Source organism: Pyrus communis, chromosome 12, assembly GCF_041283825.1.
Source record: "Pyrus communis isolate YQ-2024b chromosome 12, ASM4128382v1, whole genome shotgun sequence".
In the NCBI taxonomy this organism is placed as follows: domain Eukaryota; kingdom Viridiplantae; phylum Streptophyta; class Magnoliopsida; order Rosales; family Rosaceae; genus Pyrus; species Pyrus communis.
This window is the reverse complement of record NC_142576.1, coordinates 7817267-7834991: the sequence shown is the minus strand read 5'-3', so window position 1 is coordinate 7834991 and position 17725 is coordinate 7817267. Positions and strand designations below refer to the sequence as shown.

General features: G+C 39.0%; 1 protein-coding gene across 1 annotated transcript; it reads right to left on the bottom strand.

The window, feature by feature from the left end:
* Window positions 1–733: 733 nt before the first annotated feature.
* Window positions 734–3010, bottom strand: LOC137744314 (uncharacterized). The gene is made up of 2 exons (XM_068484154.2): window positions 1513–3010; window positions 734–1263 (listed from the first exon to the last, which is right to left on the bottom strand). The coding sequence occupies exons 1-2, from the start codon at window positions 2875–2877 to the stop codon at window positions 1153–1155; spliced, it is 1476 nt and encodes a 491-aa protein (XP_068340255.1). The 5' UTR covers window positions 2878–3010; the 3' UTR covers window positions 734–1152.
* Window positions 3011–17725: the final 14715 nt, after the last annotated feature.

Genomic DNA, 17725 nt, shown 5'->3' with positions numbered 1-17725 from the left:
TTTCTTTTTCTTCCATCGCCCTTCTGTCTCTTCCCTCTCGCTCAATCCTTTTTGGTTTATCTACTCTTCAGCTCTGAATCGCTCATCTCCTCTGCTCTTACCATACTTTTAATTTTCGGGAAAGGCTAAGGAGATAGGGATCGACCTCTATTATCCCGCGAGGAAAGAGGGGCGAACTTCTTACCTGAAAAAAATCGAAGTTGTTTTACAGGAACTCAAATTCAAGGATCAAAGAAGCAGCGACGGGATCGAATTGCACTCATGAATGCTCGAAGGTTAGCTCGACCGATTCTTATACGAATCCAATTCATTTGGTGTTTTGTAATTTTCATCCTCCCCTTACAAGGCAAAACGAGTCTTGCATTCCCAGCTGAACATGAGTCCATGACCACTATGAACCCCATTCTTCTGTACACCGAACTTTGGGATTGAACACCCGTCAATGAGAGGAGGATTTGAGCCATCTGAAACCCCATAAGGTTAACATGATTGAATTACAACTTCCTTATGTATTAGAGCGTATTGGTTTGAGTATGATTGAATTGATTAGTTTGAGTATGAATGGTTCTGAAACTTGGATTCGTACAGGAATTAAGGTTTAGAGCATTTTTTGCTTAAATAAGGCAATACTTTTCAATTTATTTTCAATGTTATCATTCTAAGTTCAAACTACTCATATATTTTGTTCTCTCATATTCACTAAATCTGTCATTTATTTACACAAACAACCTCCTTTTTTTTTTTTTTGGGTAACAGCAAAGTAAAAACACTGCTACATACGTACATAGAAGATTTTGGACAATGAGCAGTTCAACACTGCTATAAACTTGCAGAATGTGATGAACCCCACCTTGGGGCCTTTTTTTTTTTTTCCCCTAATGTAAACAGGTTTGTAAATAGATTTTCACATGTATGCAAATAGTATTGTTTATCGTATACATATTTGGAACTTTCAACATATACGGTGTATACAGTTAAAAAAATCGCATAAGCAATTTTTACTAGTTTGTAGCATATTTTCTCTTTCTATTGGAACCCTCTCAGATTTGTACAGTATGATCAATCAAACCATGCTACTTGGCAGGGGAAAAAATGGCTACATTCTACCTTTATTCTTATATCAAATGTTGTTAAATGTCCATGTTTTACCTTCTACGGAGGAGTCACACTTTCTAAGCGATTGCAGCCTCTTATCTGTACTTGTATCACATTATCAACTCCTTCTGTGCCGTTGATGACCTCAACACATTGTCTACGCGGTGCCTGCCCATTAAAACATTTGCCAAACATGTTAGGCGCTACCCAAAATTAATTTCTTACACATATATATGGCACTAATTGCGGTTAACTATTACATAACACAACGCATAAATCGATAATAGTCTATCAAAAAAATTACCAATATGAAACAAAGCTTAGTCCATATTCTTAATTTTAGAGTATACCTAACAACAAAAGTTTCCCAGATTGTTCATGCTACTAATTAAACGACAAAATTTTTAATCTCCTCACCTTGTCCCACAATTCAGGGTTCAACTTTGGAGCTGAGACCTTGAAAATTTCAATTTCCAAGGCTGGCCTGCAGCCACAATTAACACAATTTATCTCCACTCCGCTCTTGTACCTCTTATAAGTTGTTACGGTCTCATCTTCACCAACCCGCTCAACCTGATCCAACAAATACATAATCGGTCTCTCACACGGCTGCAACATAATGGATCGGGTATCAAAAGTAAAAGGACCCATGCTTGAACTCCAAGTCTGAAATGTTTGCAACGCCGTTTCTAGCGTCTTAGCCGCTACCAACTTCGGATACAACTGCACCGTGTAGCCCCAAGAGACTGATATGGACCAGTTACGCCTTAAGTCGTAACCAAAGTTATGCTGCAAGGTCCGACCCGGGTCTACTTTAGAAACCCTAATTAGCTTCTTGACCGAATCAACCCGGGTGTGGTTCGGAAATATGGACTGCACGTAGTCTAAGTGGTGGAGAGACACTAGTGGGGCTAACGGGTGCGCCGCTAGCAAACCAAGCGGGCTGCCTCGTATATCAAATTGGTGGAACCCAGGCTCTTTTGTTAGCGGCACCCCGATCTCACTCAAGCAAGCTTGGATCCTTATATCTGAGCCGTAAAATTGATCATATCGATTGATGCACCCGTCTAAGATCTTGACGAGCTCAGACGCCAAGGGGTAACTAATAGCGAATCCTCCGCCGCCGTAGGCCATATTGTACGAATGGCCCACATTTTGGTCTACACTCTCTGATATCCCGCCTATATAATACATCTGATTGTGATCGTATCTCGCTAACACTGCAACTAAGTTTTCAGTGAAATACACCGTATCATCGTCTCCCAAGACGAACCACCTCACCTTCTCTAACCCTAACTCAAAGCTCTCTTTCACTATTCTGGCTATCCGAACTGCGGACCGGGGACCGTTCAAGCAGGAGTACTTGAACCGTGACGTGTCCTCGGAGACTCTGTACGGTGGGAGCGTCTCCGGCCACGTCATGTTGGGGTCGGGTTTTTGGTCCAGCCAAACGTACCCGCGGGTGACGTTTGGTTTCCACCATAGCTCGCTGTAGTGCTGCCGGTCTTTCCATGAATTTACTGAGCCTCCGATGCCGAACAAAATGTGGGTTATATTCGTCTTTTCCTCATCGGTAATTAGGGGTTTGCGGTGTACGGAGTAATTGCCCTCAATTTTGTGGGGTACAGAGAAGTAAAAGTAGAAGATGAGGGAGATGGAAACGAAGGAGCAAAGAATCAGGGGGATTATGAAGTTAACATGCTTGGGTTTGATGTTAGACAAGATTAGGGAGAGCTTGATGGGATGGTGAAAGGTTTCTAATTTTTCTCTTCTAGAACACATGTCTTTCTGAACTTTACTTCCTCCAAACCCTAAAAATATAAGAAAACTGGAGTGGAAAAGAAAGGAAGAGGAGGAAGAAGACTATGATGAGTGGGGCTCCGTAACGCAGCTACTAGTTTGTTGCATGAAGGTCTCTCACTATGCGTTACGAGCTTAATTTATAATTTACCTTTTGTAAAAGAAAATAAGCTTTTTTTTTTTTTTTATAAGGAAGAAAATAAGAAAGAAAAAAAAAAAGGATTTGATTGTAACGATAGTCAACTCGTAAGCAACTTATTAAATGAGAAGTTAAAACTAAGAAAAATTGTTAGGTAAGTAATCTTATCAAAAAGAAGAGAAAGGACTTAACTAAATAACTGAAATATTTATTGAGTCTAGTAAGTGTGTGAGCCAACATCACAAATGACCGGGTAGGCATGCCACCTAAGTGTGACCTTACAAGAAGTCTTGTGCTCTTAATACGCATTGAATTGCCATCCAATACTACGGTTTGATGGTATCTCTCTTCACTTATAAGTAAGAGGTCTTATGTTCGAATCTTGTTGATGACGATTTCGATACCAAATTAGGTTGCCCATTATGTGACTTAGCCGAACTCACCCCTCGTCTTAGTATAAAATATATAATTGTACTTAAGAAAAAAAAAAAAAAAAAAAAAAAAAAAAAAAACCCCTCTGAATTTGGAAAATGTATATGTAGGTAAAGATTGCCCAAGTCTACGGTTCATTGTGTCTTTAATAGCAAACTCCAATGGGTTCGGGCTACACAGAATTCTCAAATGCTAGATAATTTTTTTCGATATAATGATGACTGTGAGTGGCTGATCGACCAATCGTATTGTGCTTATCGACCGTATATTGACAAACGCCACTTTTCTTCATGATTTATTCCACATTGAAGAATAAAAAAAAACCTGTGGAAGTTGGGCATTATTCTATACATGGCTTGTAACAGGTAATACTCCCCATTAAAGAAGAGGCATAAGAAAGCAGGGTGTGATGCATTCCAAATGTGTGTCAAATGTGAGTCAAAAAATACGTGTCCCTGATTTTAACCAATTTAAAAAGTAAATAAAAAAGATATGTATATTTTTGTGATATGGTATGGGAGAATTATATATTTGTGATATGTGATATGGTGTGTTCTCATTTGGAAGTGCTTTCAAAATGACTAAAAGCGCTTTTTATAAAAGTGTTTTTGAAACAAATCCTTATTAAAAATTAGAGGTACAACTGGGTTGGGTCGACTTGAATCTGTGCATGCTTAACCTAATTTCAAACCCAATTGGGCAGGTTAGAATGACAAATAAAAATAGACCTGCCCAAACCCAATTGACCTCTACCCAATCATTTATTGAGTTGGGTTAGGTTGATGTCTTGCCCGCCCATGTCAACCCAAACCCAACTTGATTTTGAGCCCAAATTCTCTCTTGCACATATTACCCATCCCAATTATATAAATTATGTAATTTGGAATGACTATGCTTGAAGTTCATTGTTGATTTTTGTATGGATAATGAATGATAGCATTACTTTTACATTTCATTTGGTTGACGCATTGGTATACGTCTTGTAATTTAATTTCAACTTGCAAGCTTGAAACATTTGAAATATTTGCTAAGATGTTTGCTTCAACTTTTGTGTGGATGATGTTCAAATGAAATTTTAACTAATATTGACATTGTTTGGTTCAAAACTTAAAAAATCATGCGTGACAATGTGTTATAAGATTAAACTCGATAAAGTTAGACGAATCTAAGCCCAACCTGAATAAACCCGAACCCAAATAAAATCTGAATCGGACTAATCCCGCATGAATCCAAACCCGAATTGTGAAAGTTGGGTTAGGGTTGGGTTGACCATCCAACTCGCCCAACTTGTCCAAGTTGCACTAGTAAAAATGCAAGTGAATCTTGGAAAAAAACACTTGGAGTGCTTCTTGCCAAAAAAACACTTCAAAGTGCTTTTAAAACTCAGAAACACTTTCACCAAATGTGCTTTCCGCCATTTTCAAAGAACTTCCAAACGAGCTCATTTTTAAAGCATTTCCAAATGACTACATGTGTTGGAAGTTAAACTATGATGGCAAGAAAGTGATAAACGTCTGATATGAGACATTCTACACATTATAACCTCTCACTATTTTTTTTTCACGGTTAATTATGTGAATTAATGCATAATTGTCAACCTCACATCTTAGCGTGAATTTTATGATCATAATATCAACTATTATTTTTCAGTTGTCATGGATTTTCCTTAATGAGTGGATGTGCAACAAATGAATATCAGTTACATTCATATCATATTCTGCATATACTAACAACAAAATTATCACATTCTGTATATACTAACAACCAAATTATGAAAAAGTAATTTTTTTTTTTTAAATGAAATCAAGAGGTTGTTTAGTACTACGGTCCAGTGGTATTCCTCTTTACTTGTAAGTAAGAGGTCTTAGGTTTGGTTCTAGTCGAAACGAATTTGAACCATATTATTGCTAGCCCATTGTGAGACTCAACCCATGACTTCCCCTATTTCAAATCTAAATTGTGTTATTTCGCAAGGTTAAGAATGATTTCATTCAATCATATCATATCATGGTTTTTCTTGTTTTTGAAAGCACAAATGAACTTCTTGAACTGTTCAACCTGTAAATGTTTTAGGGTGGACTGTTGGGCCTTAGAGGGCTGTGTGTGTTAATCTTACAACGGGCTACTGTACCTTAAGCTTTGCATGCACATATTCAGGCCCACAGATGCTACAAATTATAGATAGTTATTAAAATACACATCTAAAAGAAATTAAATGTGTAATAATACCATATACTCAAGGATCCCCCTCTCTCAAAGTTTAACTTTCAATACTAGTCTATCCAACCCCAAAGTCCAATTTGAGATTAATGCGCTTTTTATAAAAATGCTTATGATGTGATTTAAGTTTAATCAATTGTACAATAAAGCAAGTGAGTGTTTAATAAACTATATTTCTAAAAGTAATTTGAGTGGAAACAGTAGTGTAAAAACATTTGGCAATTTTTTTTTTTTTTTTTTTTTAACTAAGTGTTTGGTAAATTTTAATATAAAAGAGATATAATTGTATATAATGGTAAGAAAAAGGACATGGTAAGGGATGCTGACGACGATAGTGGTGGCTGTCATTGTCGACATACTTTGATTGTGACACAAATAACCCCTCAAAGGTAACTTGATTTGTAAACACAAGGAATAATGCAGTGTCCCCAAGTCTTTCATTTCAAACTTTGTAGTAAGATCTGTAATCACACTGGATATCAATTGAAAGCTAATACTAGTTAGAATTGCATCAACAACATAAAGAAGCAATACCATAGTACCTTTTGAAGAACGTTGGACAAATTAAGAGGGATCATCTTGTGAAGCTTTGAACCACAATACTAGTAAAAAAAAACTTGTAAATCTTTCATTTCAGGCTCTAGGAGCATGTTTAAGTCTATACAGTGACTTTTGAAGCTTACAAACATAACTGGATAGGTGGCTTAAACTTTGAAACCCTAGAGGTTGTTCCATGTATACTTCTTTTTGAAGAATTCAATGTAAAAATGCATTTTTTTACATCTAATTGCCTTAGTGGCCACTTGAACTGAGCTACTAAAGCAAGAATTAGCCTAATGATTGTAGGCTTAACCACTGGATTGAAGGCTTCCCCATAGTCTATACCTTATTCTTGGCTATAACCTTTGCCAAAAGTCTGACTTTGTACCTTGCTACAGATCCATCTACATTTTTCTATACTCTGCGCACCCATTTGCATCCAGCTAAGTTCTTATCAGCGGGAAGGGTAACTAGAGACCATGTATTTTGAGAATGCAACGCATCAATTTCATTCTTCATTGCATCTTGCCACTTTGGTACTTTAGATGTAGCTTTAAAGGTTTCTGGTTATGAGATAGGTAATTTGGAAGATCCAACAAGTGCAGAAAAAGCCTTTCTTATAATAATACCATTCTTGGACCCTGTTTGCTTTAGATACACATTCATTGGAATAGGAAGAACAACAATGAGTTATTCATGTTGGAAATCAGGGTCCACATGGATGGGATGATGTGTAGATAAGTTATCAGTAGGCAATGTACTAGGAGAATGATGTATTGGTATGAATTGTGAACTATGTGAAGGTGTTCGAATAAACTCTGAGGCATTAGATGCATGTGTTTCCAAAGAATATGAGGCACTAGATGCAGTCAAAGAATCTGAGGCTCTAGATGAATGGGCATTCAACGATTCTGTGACTGTAGATGAAAATGAATGATTATGAGATGAAAGGTGATAACACTTGATTATGCAATGAGATGGATGGTATTGATACAGTAGGTAAATGCAGTTGTGTAAGTGTGGATGGTGATGACGTGGTAAAAATAGAACTATTTGAATATGGAAATGTTGTTTCATTAAATAGTACATGCCTAGAGACGTAGTTTTTTTAGTAACAATATCAAACATAAGAACCCTATATGTTGGCTTGTATATCCCAGAAAAACATGTTTTTGGTATTTGGTTAAAATTTTGAAGTATTATAGGGCTTAAATAAAGGAAAGCATACACAACAAAAAATTTTGAGATGACTAATATCAAGAACTTGATTATGTAACAACTGATAATGGGATTTCATTTTGAGAGTAGCACAAGGCATTCTATTAGTTAAATATGTTGCAGTGGCACAAACATAAAACCAGAATTGCCTAGGTAATTTTGCAGTTTGTAGCAAAGCAATGACAGTTTCTACAATGTGTCTATGCTTCCCTTTTACCAGTCCATTTTGTTTTGGGGCATATGGACATGATTTTTTTTTTTTTTTTTAACTAAAATGCCATTTTTGTAACAAGAAATGTTAAAAAAATTTGTGCTTATATATTCACCTTCACTATCACTTTGAAACACTTTCATTTTTGCAAAGAATTGAGTACATAGAAAAGCATGAAACTGAACAAATGTTGCAAAAACTTCTGATTTATTATTTAATGAAAAAAATTCATGTATATTGAGTACATTCATCTATGAAGGTCATATAGTATCTAAACCCTTCACAGGATAATAAAGAGGCAGGTCTCCATACATCACTATGTATGACTTCTAGAGCGTATACATACTTAGTGGTCGGAGAATAGAAAGGGAACTTGTTAAATTTCCCTTCACTAGTAAAGCAAACCTCTTGCGCGACGAAACACAAATCATCGCACAAAGTCACTTTGAGCGACGAAATTTTTAACTTCGTCGTGCAAACTCTTGCGCGATGAAACAAACATCGTTGCATAAAGTTACTTTGCGCAACAAAGTCTTTACAAAAATTAAAAAATTCAAAAAAAAATTCAAAACCTTTGCGCCCCAAAATCCAAATATTTCGTCCCCTAAACCAGTTTATTTTATTTTATTTTTTTAATTTTATATTATAAATTTTAAAATATAGTTATTTTCATAAGTTTTTATTATTTTTTAAAAACTTTGCGGGACGAATATTAATATTTCATTACCTAAATCCTATTTACTTATTTTTTTATTTAATTCTATATTTTATATTGTTAAACTAAATTAATTTCTTTGAGAGACAAATCGACATTTGGTCTCCTAAAACCTATTTATTTTAATTTGTTTATATTTTAAATTGTAAAATAAAATTATTTTCTTTTTTATCATTTATATTTGTTTTTTAATTTTGCCCGACAAACCTATATTTTGTCGTGCAAAATCCTTAAATTTGGGAGCGCGCCAAAAATGGGACACGGGATTTAAAATAAATTTTTTTAAGACTTTGCGCGACCAACACTTCATTGCGAAAAACCCTAAAAATTTAGGCAGGCACCAAAAATGGGACGCGGGAAATTTTATTTATAAATTTTTTTTAAGACTTTGCGCAACCAATATTTCGTCGCGCAAACTCATATGCTTCGTCGTGCAAAGTGATATGGTTTTTAAAACCAAAATAACTCCTCCAGAATTTTCTCAATGTCCTTCTCTATTCTCTTACCTCTCATCTCTTTCCCTTTCCCCAAGTCCAACCCTCTCTCACACTTACTCCTCTTACTTAATCTCTCTTCTCTCTCTTTTCTCTATCTTTCACTCTCTCTCACTATCTCCTCTAACTCTCTCACACTCACTCCTCTCTCTCATTCTCACTCACTCTCAATCTTGCCAAAAGGTATTTTCTCCCCAAATTAAATTTTTTTTTTTCATTAATGTGTTTTTGGAGACTTTGACGCTATCATCGAGACTTCAACAACAAAAGTTAAGGATTAAGACACTAGCAAACCATATCTGTGAAACACCGTCCCAAATTTAAGTGTATTTTCATATTGTCGGATTTATGAAATTACCAAATTACCCTTGAGTTGACTTTGTTTGACCATCTCTTCGAAACGTGTAGTTTTGATTCTAATAATATATTTTTATCGTACTCATCGCCACGAACGTGTAGGCGCGAACGGATTCGGATTTATAACGAAGATTCTTCATTTGAACGTCGAACGTTTTTAGATATTTTGTGTTTCGTATATTATGTTTTTAAATTGCGAACCAAGGGGACCCACATGGAGATTTTTGTCCCCTATCCCCTTACCCAATCCAGATTCCCTCTTACTTTTTGGATTTTTTTCTTTACCTCTCTCTCTTTTTCTCCCATCACTTTCTCACCTTCCCTCATTCTCTTTAACTTTCTCCCCTCTCCCCGAGCTCCCTCTCTATGCAAACTCTCCCTCCCCTCTTTGAAAATCACACACGGCAACCACCATCACCACCATCTAGACGTGCAACCCCGAGAAACCCAGGTCGAATTGGTTCTCCACCATGGTAATCACAGTGATCATTTCCCTAACGAGCTCCAGTGGTTTCTATGAATTTTTCGACGAACATAAACTTCTAGAAACCCTTGGGATGTGTTTTAGGGTTAGATCGAAGCTTGTTTTCAGTTGTACATACGTGTTAATCGCAGAAAATTGATCGAAGTAGCTTTTCCTAGTTTTCCGGCGAGCACCGCCACTTTAAAGGCGTTTTCCGGTTAAACCACGGCAAGTTGGTCGTCGTACAAGGTACCATTCTTTTCATCTCATTAAGTACTACAATTTTAGTTTTCAAATTACTTGATTTGGTTGAATATTAGAGAAATTATAGTTGTTTGAAAATGTGCCCAGAAACCGGCCAAACCTTGGCCTGAAGCTGGGTCGACTTGACCTGATAACCCTCTACCCAAATTCCTTTGGATTGGGTTACCCAGCCTAATAAGCCTAAGCCCAAACCCAAGCACCCAACCCTATTGCCCAAGTCTAGAATCAAGGCCCAATCCAACTACCTCAGGCCCAAACCCAAACAGAAGCGGCCCAACCTAGAACCCAGGCCGCTAGTGAGTGGCGCATGGGCGCGCATGAAGGATTGCCTATGCAGGCGCATAGAACACACATACCTCCGCTGGAGGTACTATGCTCCATCATCGTCCACGACGGCAATCACGGTGGCGCTAGCTACTTTTCTGGCCAACTTTTCGGCGACCCATCTTGGCACATGGCCGTCGGGCCGCCACCTAGTGGTGGTGCATGAAGGCGCGTACGACGGCCCGTAGGGGTATCCGAGGTTCCCTTTTATGTTTTTCGACATCCTAAATCCGTTTATGGCATCTGTTTTCTAAAATTCAAACGTTATGATAGAGTTTTATTAATTGGACCCTTTATGTGTTTAGGTGCGATTATTAACGGCGTTTCTGTCCTTCTTATTTCGTACGGCTCTTTGACGACAGAGTATCTATGAGTGGACCCCTTCTAAAATGTATATTTTACTATTAGAAATGCATACATGAAAACCATGATTTAATGGTTACGTTTTATGAATCGTTTATGAGTAAATTAGATTTACGCTTTATGATATTCATGCTTTATCAGTTTTACATTCTTCGTAGGATATTTGATTGATGACTATATATTACGAATATGTTTTATGATATGATGTTTGAGCTACTGAGCTACATTGACATATATGTACTTATGTTTAGAAATATTATGTTCAATGATTTTTATGCTTATCTAGTGGTCACCATATGCCTTCGGGTGGGTGCTGTAGGAGCCTACGGGCGATTGATACTTATATCTATTAAGGTGGATGCTGTAAGAGCCTAGGGCAAATGAAGAGTTCTCTATGCATTCAGGCGATACTTACACCATTATTTAGCACACTATATAATATATATGTTTTACGAAGGTTTTATGGCATGCTAGGGTTTTTTGAAGACCTATTACGTATTATACTATTGAGTTTTCATAAAGCTATGAAGGTTAGTATGTTGATAAATAACTGTTTCAGTATTACTTATATATCAACTTGGTCCACTCAAGTTTTGTTTTGCACCCCTTTAGGACATAGGAATGAGGCATATGATTTGAGCTATGAGGCATTCCTCTACCAGTGATATTGTGTTATCCTCTCTGATCTTGACATCACTTGTAAGAGCACTTTATGTCACAGCTTCCACTTATATTCTGAATTAGATGTATGCTTAGAACATGTCATGCATTATCACTATCATTCTATTAACAGCTGAATATTATTATATTGTGTAGTTTGCGCAAAATTTATATGCATGTTTCACATGTTCTTAGCATATGCATTCATTAAATGGCTTACGTTATCCTCAGGTGTTAACCAGCATATGGTCATCCCGCTGTCCCTCGGACATCAAGATTGGGGCATATTAGATTAGTATCAAAGCATACTTAGGACTTCACTCTTCCATTTAGTAATTATAAGCTTTCTTGTGGCTATAATCTTTCGTCCTTCTAAATCTTGTTTGCCTTTCATCAGAATCATGGATCCTATTAGTGGGAATGTACCTTCACAACCTCGTTCTGGTCTAATGGGAGGAATTCAGCAATTGACCTCTGCTATAAGAAATGCTTTTCCTGGGACTAACAGGCCGAGTGTTACATATATGAAGATTGCTCGTAGCCACTGTGTTACGAAACTTAATGTAGTTGGAGCCTGTGAAAAGGCTGAGGATTGGCTAGAAAATATGAAAGACACCTTAGAGAGTATGACATGCTTAGCGTTTGAATGGGCGAATACCGCTGGTTACTTCCTTCAGGGGAACGCGAGATATTGGCAGAAGTCAATGACGGGCTCTTGCCCACGTAATTCTTTGATGACTTGGGCTACATTCAGGAGACTTTTTAGCGCACACTTTTTGAGCCCCGGTTATCAGCTGAGGAAGAGACAGGAGTTCGTAAATTTTTGCCAGGGTAATCTGAGTATTATAGAGTTTGGTAGCACTTTTCTACGCTTGTTAAGACACTATGAGGGAACCTATGGGAACCTTCGAGAGATGATGATACAACTGCAGATTGCTATGAACCAGGACATTTGCAAGCGTCTGGCACCACGGAGGTATGCCTCCTACTAAGAGATGATTGAGGCGGCTTTGAGGGTCAAACAAACGAGGTGGGGTAGACTTAAGCAGAATCAGCTGCGGAACCAAAACTAGCCCCAGAACTAGAATCAGTGGGGTCGTGGATTCTGATCCTGGAGTATGAGGGAGCCTTCTAATTCTTCTAATTCTTTCGGCCCTAAACACTCTTAGTCGTTCAAGCGACAGGGTCAGGGTTCGGGATCATCCAGTGAAGGCTCAAGCAGTGAGTCGGCGAGGTGATCTTTCAGCCACTTTAATCTAAGTGCAGCTGGTTCGAACATGTGTTATAGGTATGGCGACACTGGACACATTGCCCGTAATTGCGCTAGTCCGTATCCAGCTAATGATTATGCTTCTAGTTCGGGTTACGATAGGAGTAATAATCCAAGTACTTTGAGTTATGATGAGGGTAATTATTCGACTACTTAAAGTTATGGTAGGAGTAACAATCCGAGTACTCAAGTGTTTTCTCAGAGGCAACCGCAGTTTTCTAAAGCAGCTTTAGGCAATCGTGCTCAGAGGAACCGAGCAGGCTGTAACAGCCAGGGTGTTATGACTCGCGGAGGTTGTAACAGTGGTTCGGGACGTCAGGCCCATGGACGTATCAACGCCATGACTTAGTAGGAGGCGGAGCAGGATCCCAGAGTTATCACTAGTACATTACTTGTTTGTTGTAATTGGGCTCGTGTTCTGATTGATTCGAGTGCTACTTATTCATTTATATCTTTACAAAGGTTGTAAACCCGCAACCTACATCGCTCTATTTTGATATGTTCATACAATTGCCACCTGGAGATCTATTATGTGTATAGTGGGAGTTTAGGGATTGCCTAGTTATTGTTGAAGGGTACTTATGGAGGCCAATTTGATCCCTTTCAACCTTGTGGAGTTCGATGTCATTCTAGGAATGGATTGGTTATCTAGGCACAATGCTTATGTCGGACGTAGAGAGAAACTAGTGACTTTTGATCAACCTGGACGACCAGCGATCACGTTTTTCCATTCGGACGACTAAGTTACTACAAAAGGGTTGTATGAGATTCTTAGCTCACGTGGTTACATAAGGTGAACCTTCTCTATGTGCTAAAGATGTACCAATGGTGAATGAATTCACCGATGTATTTCCTGAGGATTTTCCAAGGTTACCACCTGCGAGGGAAATCGAATTCACCATTGATTTACTTCCAGATACCAACCCTATTTCCTTAACACTTTACCGAATGGCACCAATGAATTCACCGATGTATTTCCTAAGGATTTTCCAAGGTTACCACCTGTGAGGGGAGTCAAATTTACCATTGATTTACTTCCAGATACCAACCCTATTTCCTTTGCACCATACCAAATGGCACCAGCTGAGTTGAGAGAATTGAAGATCCAACTTCAGGAACTCGTGGATAAAGGCTACATGCAGCCCAACATGTCTCCGCATTGTTTGTCAGAAAGAATAATGGGTCGATGAGACTTTTCATCGACTATAGGTAACTAAATTAGGTGACAGTGAATAACCTTTATCCCTTGCCTTGGATTAATGATCTGTTTGACCAATTAAGGGGTGCTCAGGTGTTCTCTAAGATCGATCTTCATTTGGGTTTTCACCAGCTACTGATCCAGAACGAAGATGTACTGAAGACTATCTTCCGCACTAGGTATGGACATTATGAGTTCCATGTCATGCCATTTGGGTTAACCAATGCACCTGCAACTTTCATGGATTTTATCAATAAGGTTTTCAAACCGTATCTTGATTTACTCTAAGAGTAATGCTAAGCACAAGAAACATTTGAAATTGGTGTTGGATAGATTGAGGAAACATCAGCTATATGCAAAATTCAGTAAGTGTTAGTTTTGGCTAAACTAGATCAGTTTCCTCGGGAATGTGGTTTCCGCTGAAGGAATTAGTATGGACCCTTAGAAGATTTCTCCAGTGTCTATGTAGGAACAACCAAGGAATGTTACTGAAGTGCGAAATTTTCTGGGACTGGCTGGCTATTACCGACGTTTTGTGTAGGATTTCTCGGCAATCGCCCTGCCTCTTACTAAGTTGACTCGGAAGGGGGTTAAATTTGAATGGGATGAGAATTGTGAATAAAGCTTTCAGGAGCTTAAACAGCGATTACGTCTTTGCTCTTCCAGACGATAACGGTGAGCTTGAGATCTACAGTGATGCATCCTTGTTGGGACTGGGTTGTGTTCTAATACAACATAAGAAAGTCATTGTCTATGCTTCCAGGTAGCTCAAGACTCACGAAAGAAACTACCCTACTCATGATCTGGAACTTGGAGTAGTAGTCTTTGCTCTAAAAATCAGGTGACATTACTTGTATGGCAAGAAATGCTTCATCTTTACCGATCATAAGAGTTTGAAGTATGTCTTCACCTAAAAGGAGTTGAGTTTGAGGCAGCGAATATGGATGAAACTCATTAGTGACTACGATTGCACTATTGAGTATCATCCTGGTCACGCAAACGTCGTAGCGACCGCATTTAGCCGGAAATCCTATAGACAGTGTGCCTCCCTTCGAGCTATCTATGTTCCACGATTGTTTTCTCTTCGAGAGACCAACGTTACTGTGACACCAGATTCACAGGGAGCATTGTTGGCACACTGCTAAATTAGGCCCGTTTTGGTGGATTTGGTTCGGAAAGCTCATGAGCTCGACTAACAGTATGCAGACCTAAATGATCAAGTGCAGAATGGTTCTAGGCGAGATTTAAAAATTTGGAAAGATGGAGCCTAAGTGATGAGAAATAGGTTGTTTATGCCTAAGGACAAAGAAGTGGTGAAGAATGAAATTCTTAATGAAGCTCACATCTCCACGTATGCCATACATCTGGGGAGTACCAAATTGTATCACACTATCTGTTTGTTCTACTACTTGTATGGGATGAAACAGGATGTGGCAAAGTATGTAAAGAGATGTATTATTTACCAGTAGGTGAAGGTGGACAGACAGAAACCTGAAGGGCTGATGCAGAATCTCCCTATACCAGTGTGGAAGTGGGAAAACATCACCATGGATTTTGTGTATGGTTTTCTGAGCACGCAGTCGAGGTATGATGGCATTTGGGTGATTTTGGATCGACTCACCAAGACTGTTCATTTCTTACCTGTTTAACAAATCTACACACAAGATAAGTTGGCTCAGCTATTCAATGATAATATCGTTAAACTTCTTGGTGTACCTGTCATCATTGTTTCGGACATAGATCCAAGATTCACTTCCAGATTTTGGAGAACATTCAATGACACCATGAATACTTAGCTGTTGTACAACAACGCCTATCATCCACAGATCAATGGTCAATCTAAGAGGACGATTTAGACTTTGGAGGACATGTTGAGAGTGTCTGTTCTTTAGTGGAAGGGTAGTTGGGATAGCTATTTGCCATTGATCAAGTTTGCCTACAACAACAACTACCACTCCAGTATTAGCATGGCATCGTTCGAGGCACTGTATGGGAAGGCGTGTCGGACACCGTTGTGTTGGACTGAGGTCAGTGAGCGAGTGTTGGTGGGGCCAGAAATTGTCGACACCACTAATACTAACATCCGGTTGATTAAAAGAAATTTGAAGTTAGCTTAAGATCGGCAGAAGAGCATCGCGGACCGACATTCCAGGGATCGTGAATACGAGATTGGTGACTTTGTCTTCCTAAAGTTGTTGCCCTAGAATTTTGTAGTTTATTTTAGTAAGCGAGGGAAGTTGAGTCCTCAATACGTTGGCCTTTATCGGATAGAGAATTGGTGCAGTTGCTTATAAATTGGAGCTACCACTAGAGTTGTCATAGATACACGACGTATTTCATGTTTCTATGTTTCGGAAGTATGTACTGGATCCCTCTCATGTTATTCAGTCAGAACCGTTAGAGGTGAGACAGGACGTGAGTTATGTTGAGGAACGAGTGGCGATCATCGACCGACAGGATAAAACTTTGAGGAACAAAGTCATTCCATTAGTTAAAATGTTATGGAGGAACCATGCAATCGAGGAAGCGACGTGGGAAACAAAGGAACTATGAGGAGTCAATATTCATGCTTATTTATTTGAGACTGTAATTTTGGGGACGAAATTCTTTTAAAGGCGTAGATTGTGAAACCCCATCCCAAATTTGAGTGTATTTTCATATTGTTAGATTTATGAAATTACCGAATTATCCTTGAGTTGACTTTATTTGACCATTTTGTCGAAACGCTCAGTTTTAATTCTAATAATATATTCTTATCGTACTCATTGCTACGAATGCAAAGGCATGAACAGATTCGAATTCGAATTTATAACGAAGATTCTACATTCGAATGTCGAACGACTTCGGATATTCTGTGTTTCGTATATTACGTTCTTAAATTGCGAACCAAAGGGACCCACATGGAGATTTTTGTCCCCTATCCCCTTACCTAATCTGGATTCCCCCTTAATTTTTGGATTTTCTTTTCTTTGCCTCTCTCTCTCTCTCTCCCATCACTTTCTCATCTTCCTTCATTCTCTCTAACTCTCTCCCCCTCTCCCTGAGCTCCCTCTCTGTGCAAACTCTTCTTCCCCTCTTTGAAAATCACACACAGCAACCACCATCACCACCAACTGGACGTGCAACCCTGAGAAACCTAGGTCGAATTGGTGCTCTACCGTGGCAGTCACGGTGATCATTTCCTTGACGAGCTACGATGGTTTTTGGGAATTTTTCGACAAAGGTAAGCTTTTAGAAACCCTTGGGATGTGTTTTAGAGTTAGATCGAAGCTTTTTTTAAGTTGTACATATGTGTTAATCGCAGAAAATAGCTCCAAGTGGTTTTTCCTAGTTTTTCGAATATCACTTCCACTTTCGAGGAGTTTTTTGGCCAAACCACAATGAGTTGGCCATCATACAAAGTACCATTCTCTTCATCTCGTTGAGTACTACAACTTTGGTTTTTAAATCACTTGATTTGGTTGAATATCGAAGAAGTTATAGGCATTTGAATTTGTGCCAAAAAATCGGCCAAACCTTGGTCTGAAACCAGGTCGACCCGACTCGAGAACCCTCAAACCAGATTCCTTTGAGCCAGGTTACCTAGCCCAATAGGCTAAAGCCTAAACCCAAGTACCCAGCCCAATTGCCCAAGCCTAGAATCAAGGCCCAAGCCCAATTACCCCCGCCCAAACTCACCTCAGGCCCAAACCCAACACAAGCTTAAACCCAAACAGAACCGGCCCAACCCATAACCTAGGCCACGCGTGAGTGGTGTGTGAGCCTACTCGTGGGTGCTCGTGAAGGGCCGCTTATGCCGGCACGTGGAGCACACGTGCCTCTGCTGTCGTCCATAGTGGCGATCACGGCGACGCCGACAACTTTTTCGGCCAACTGTTTGGCGACCAATCTCGACGCGTAGCTATCGGGGTAGCCACCCTATGGCAGCCCGTGAGGGCACGTGTGGCGGGGCATGGAGGTAC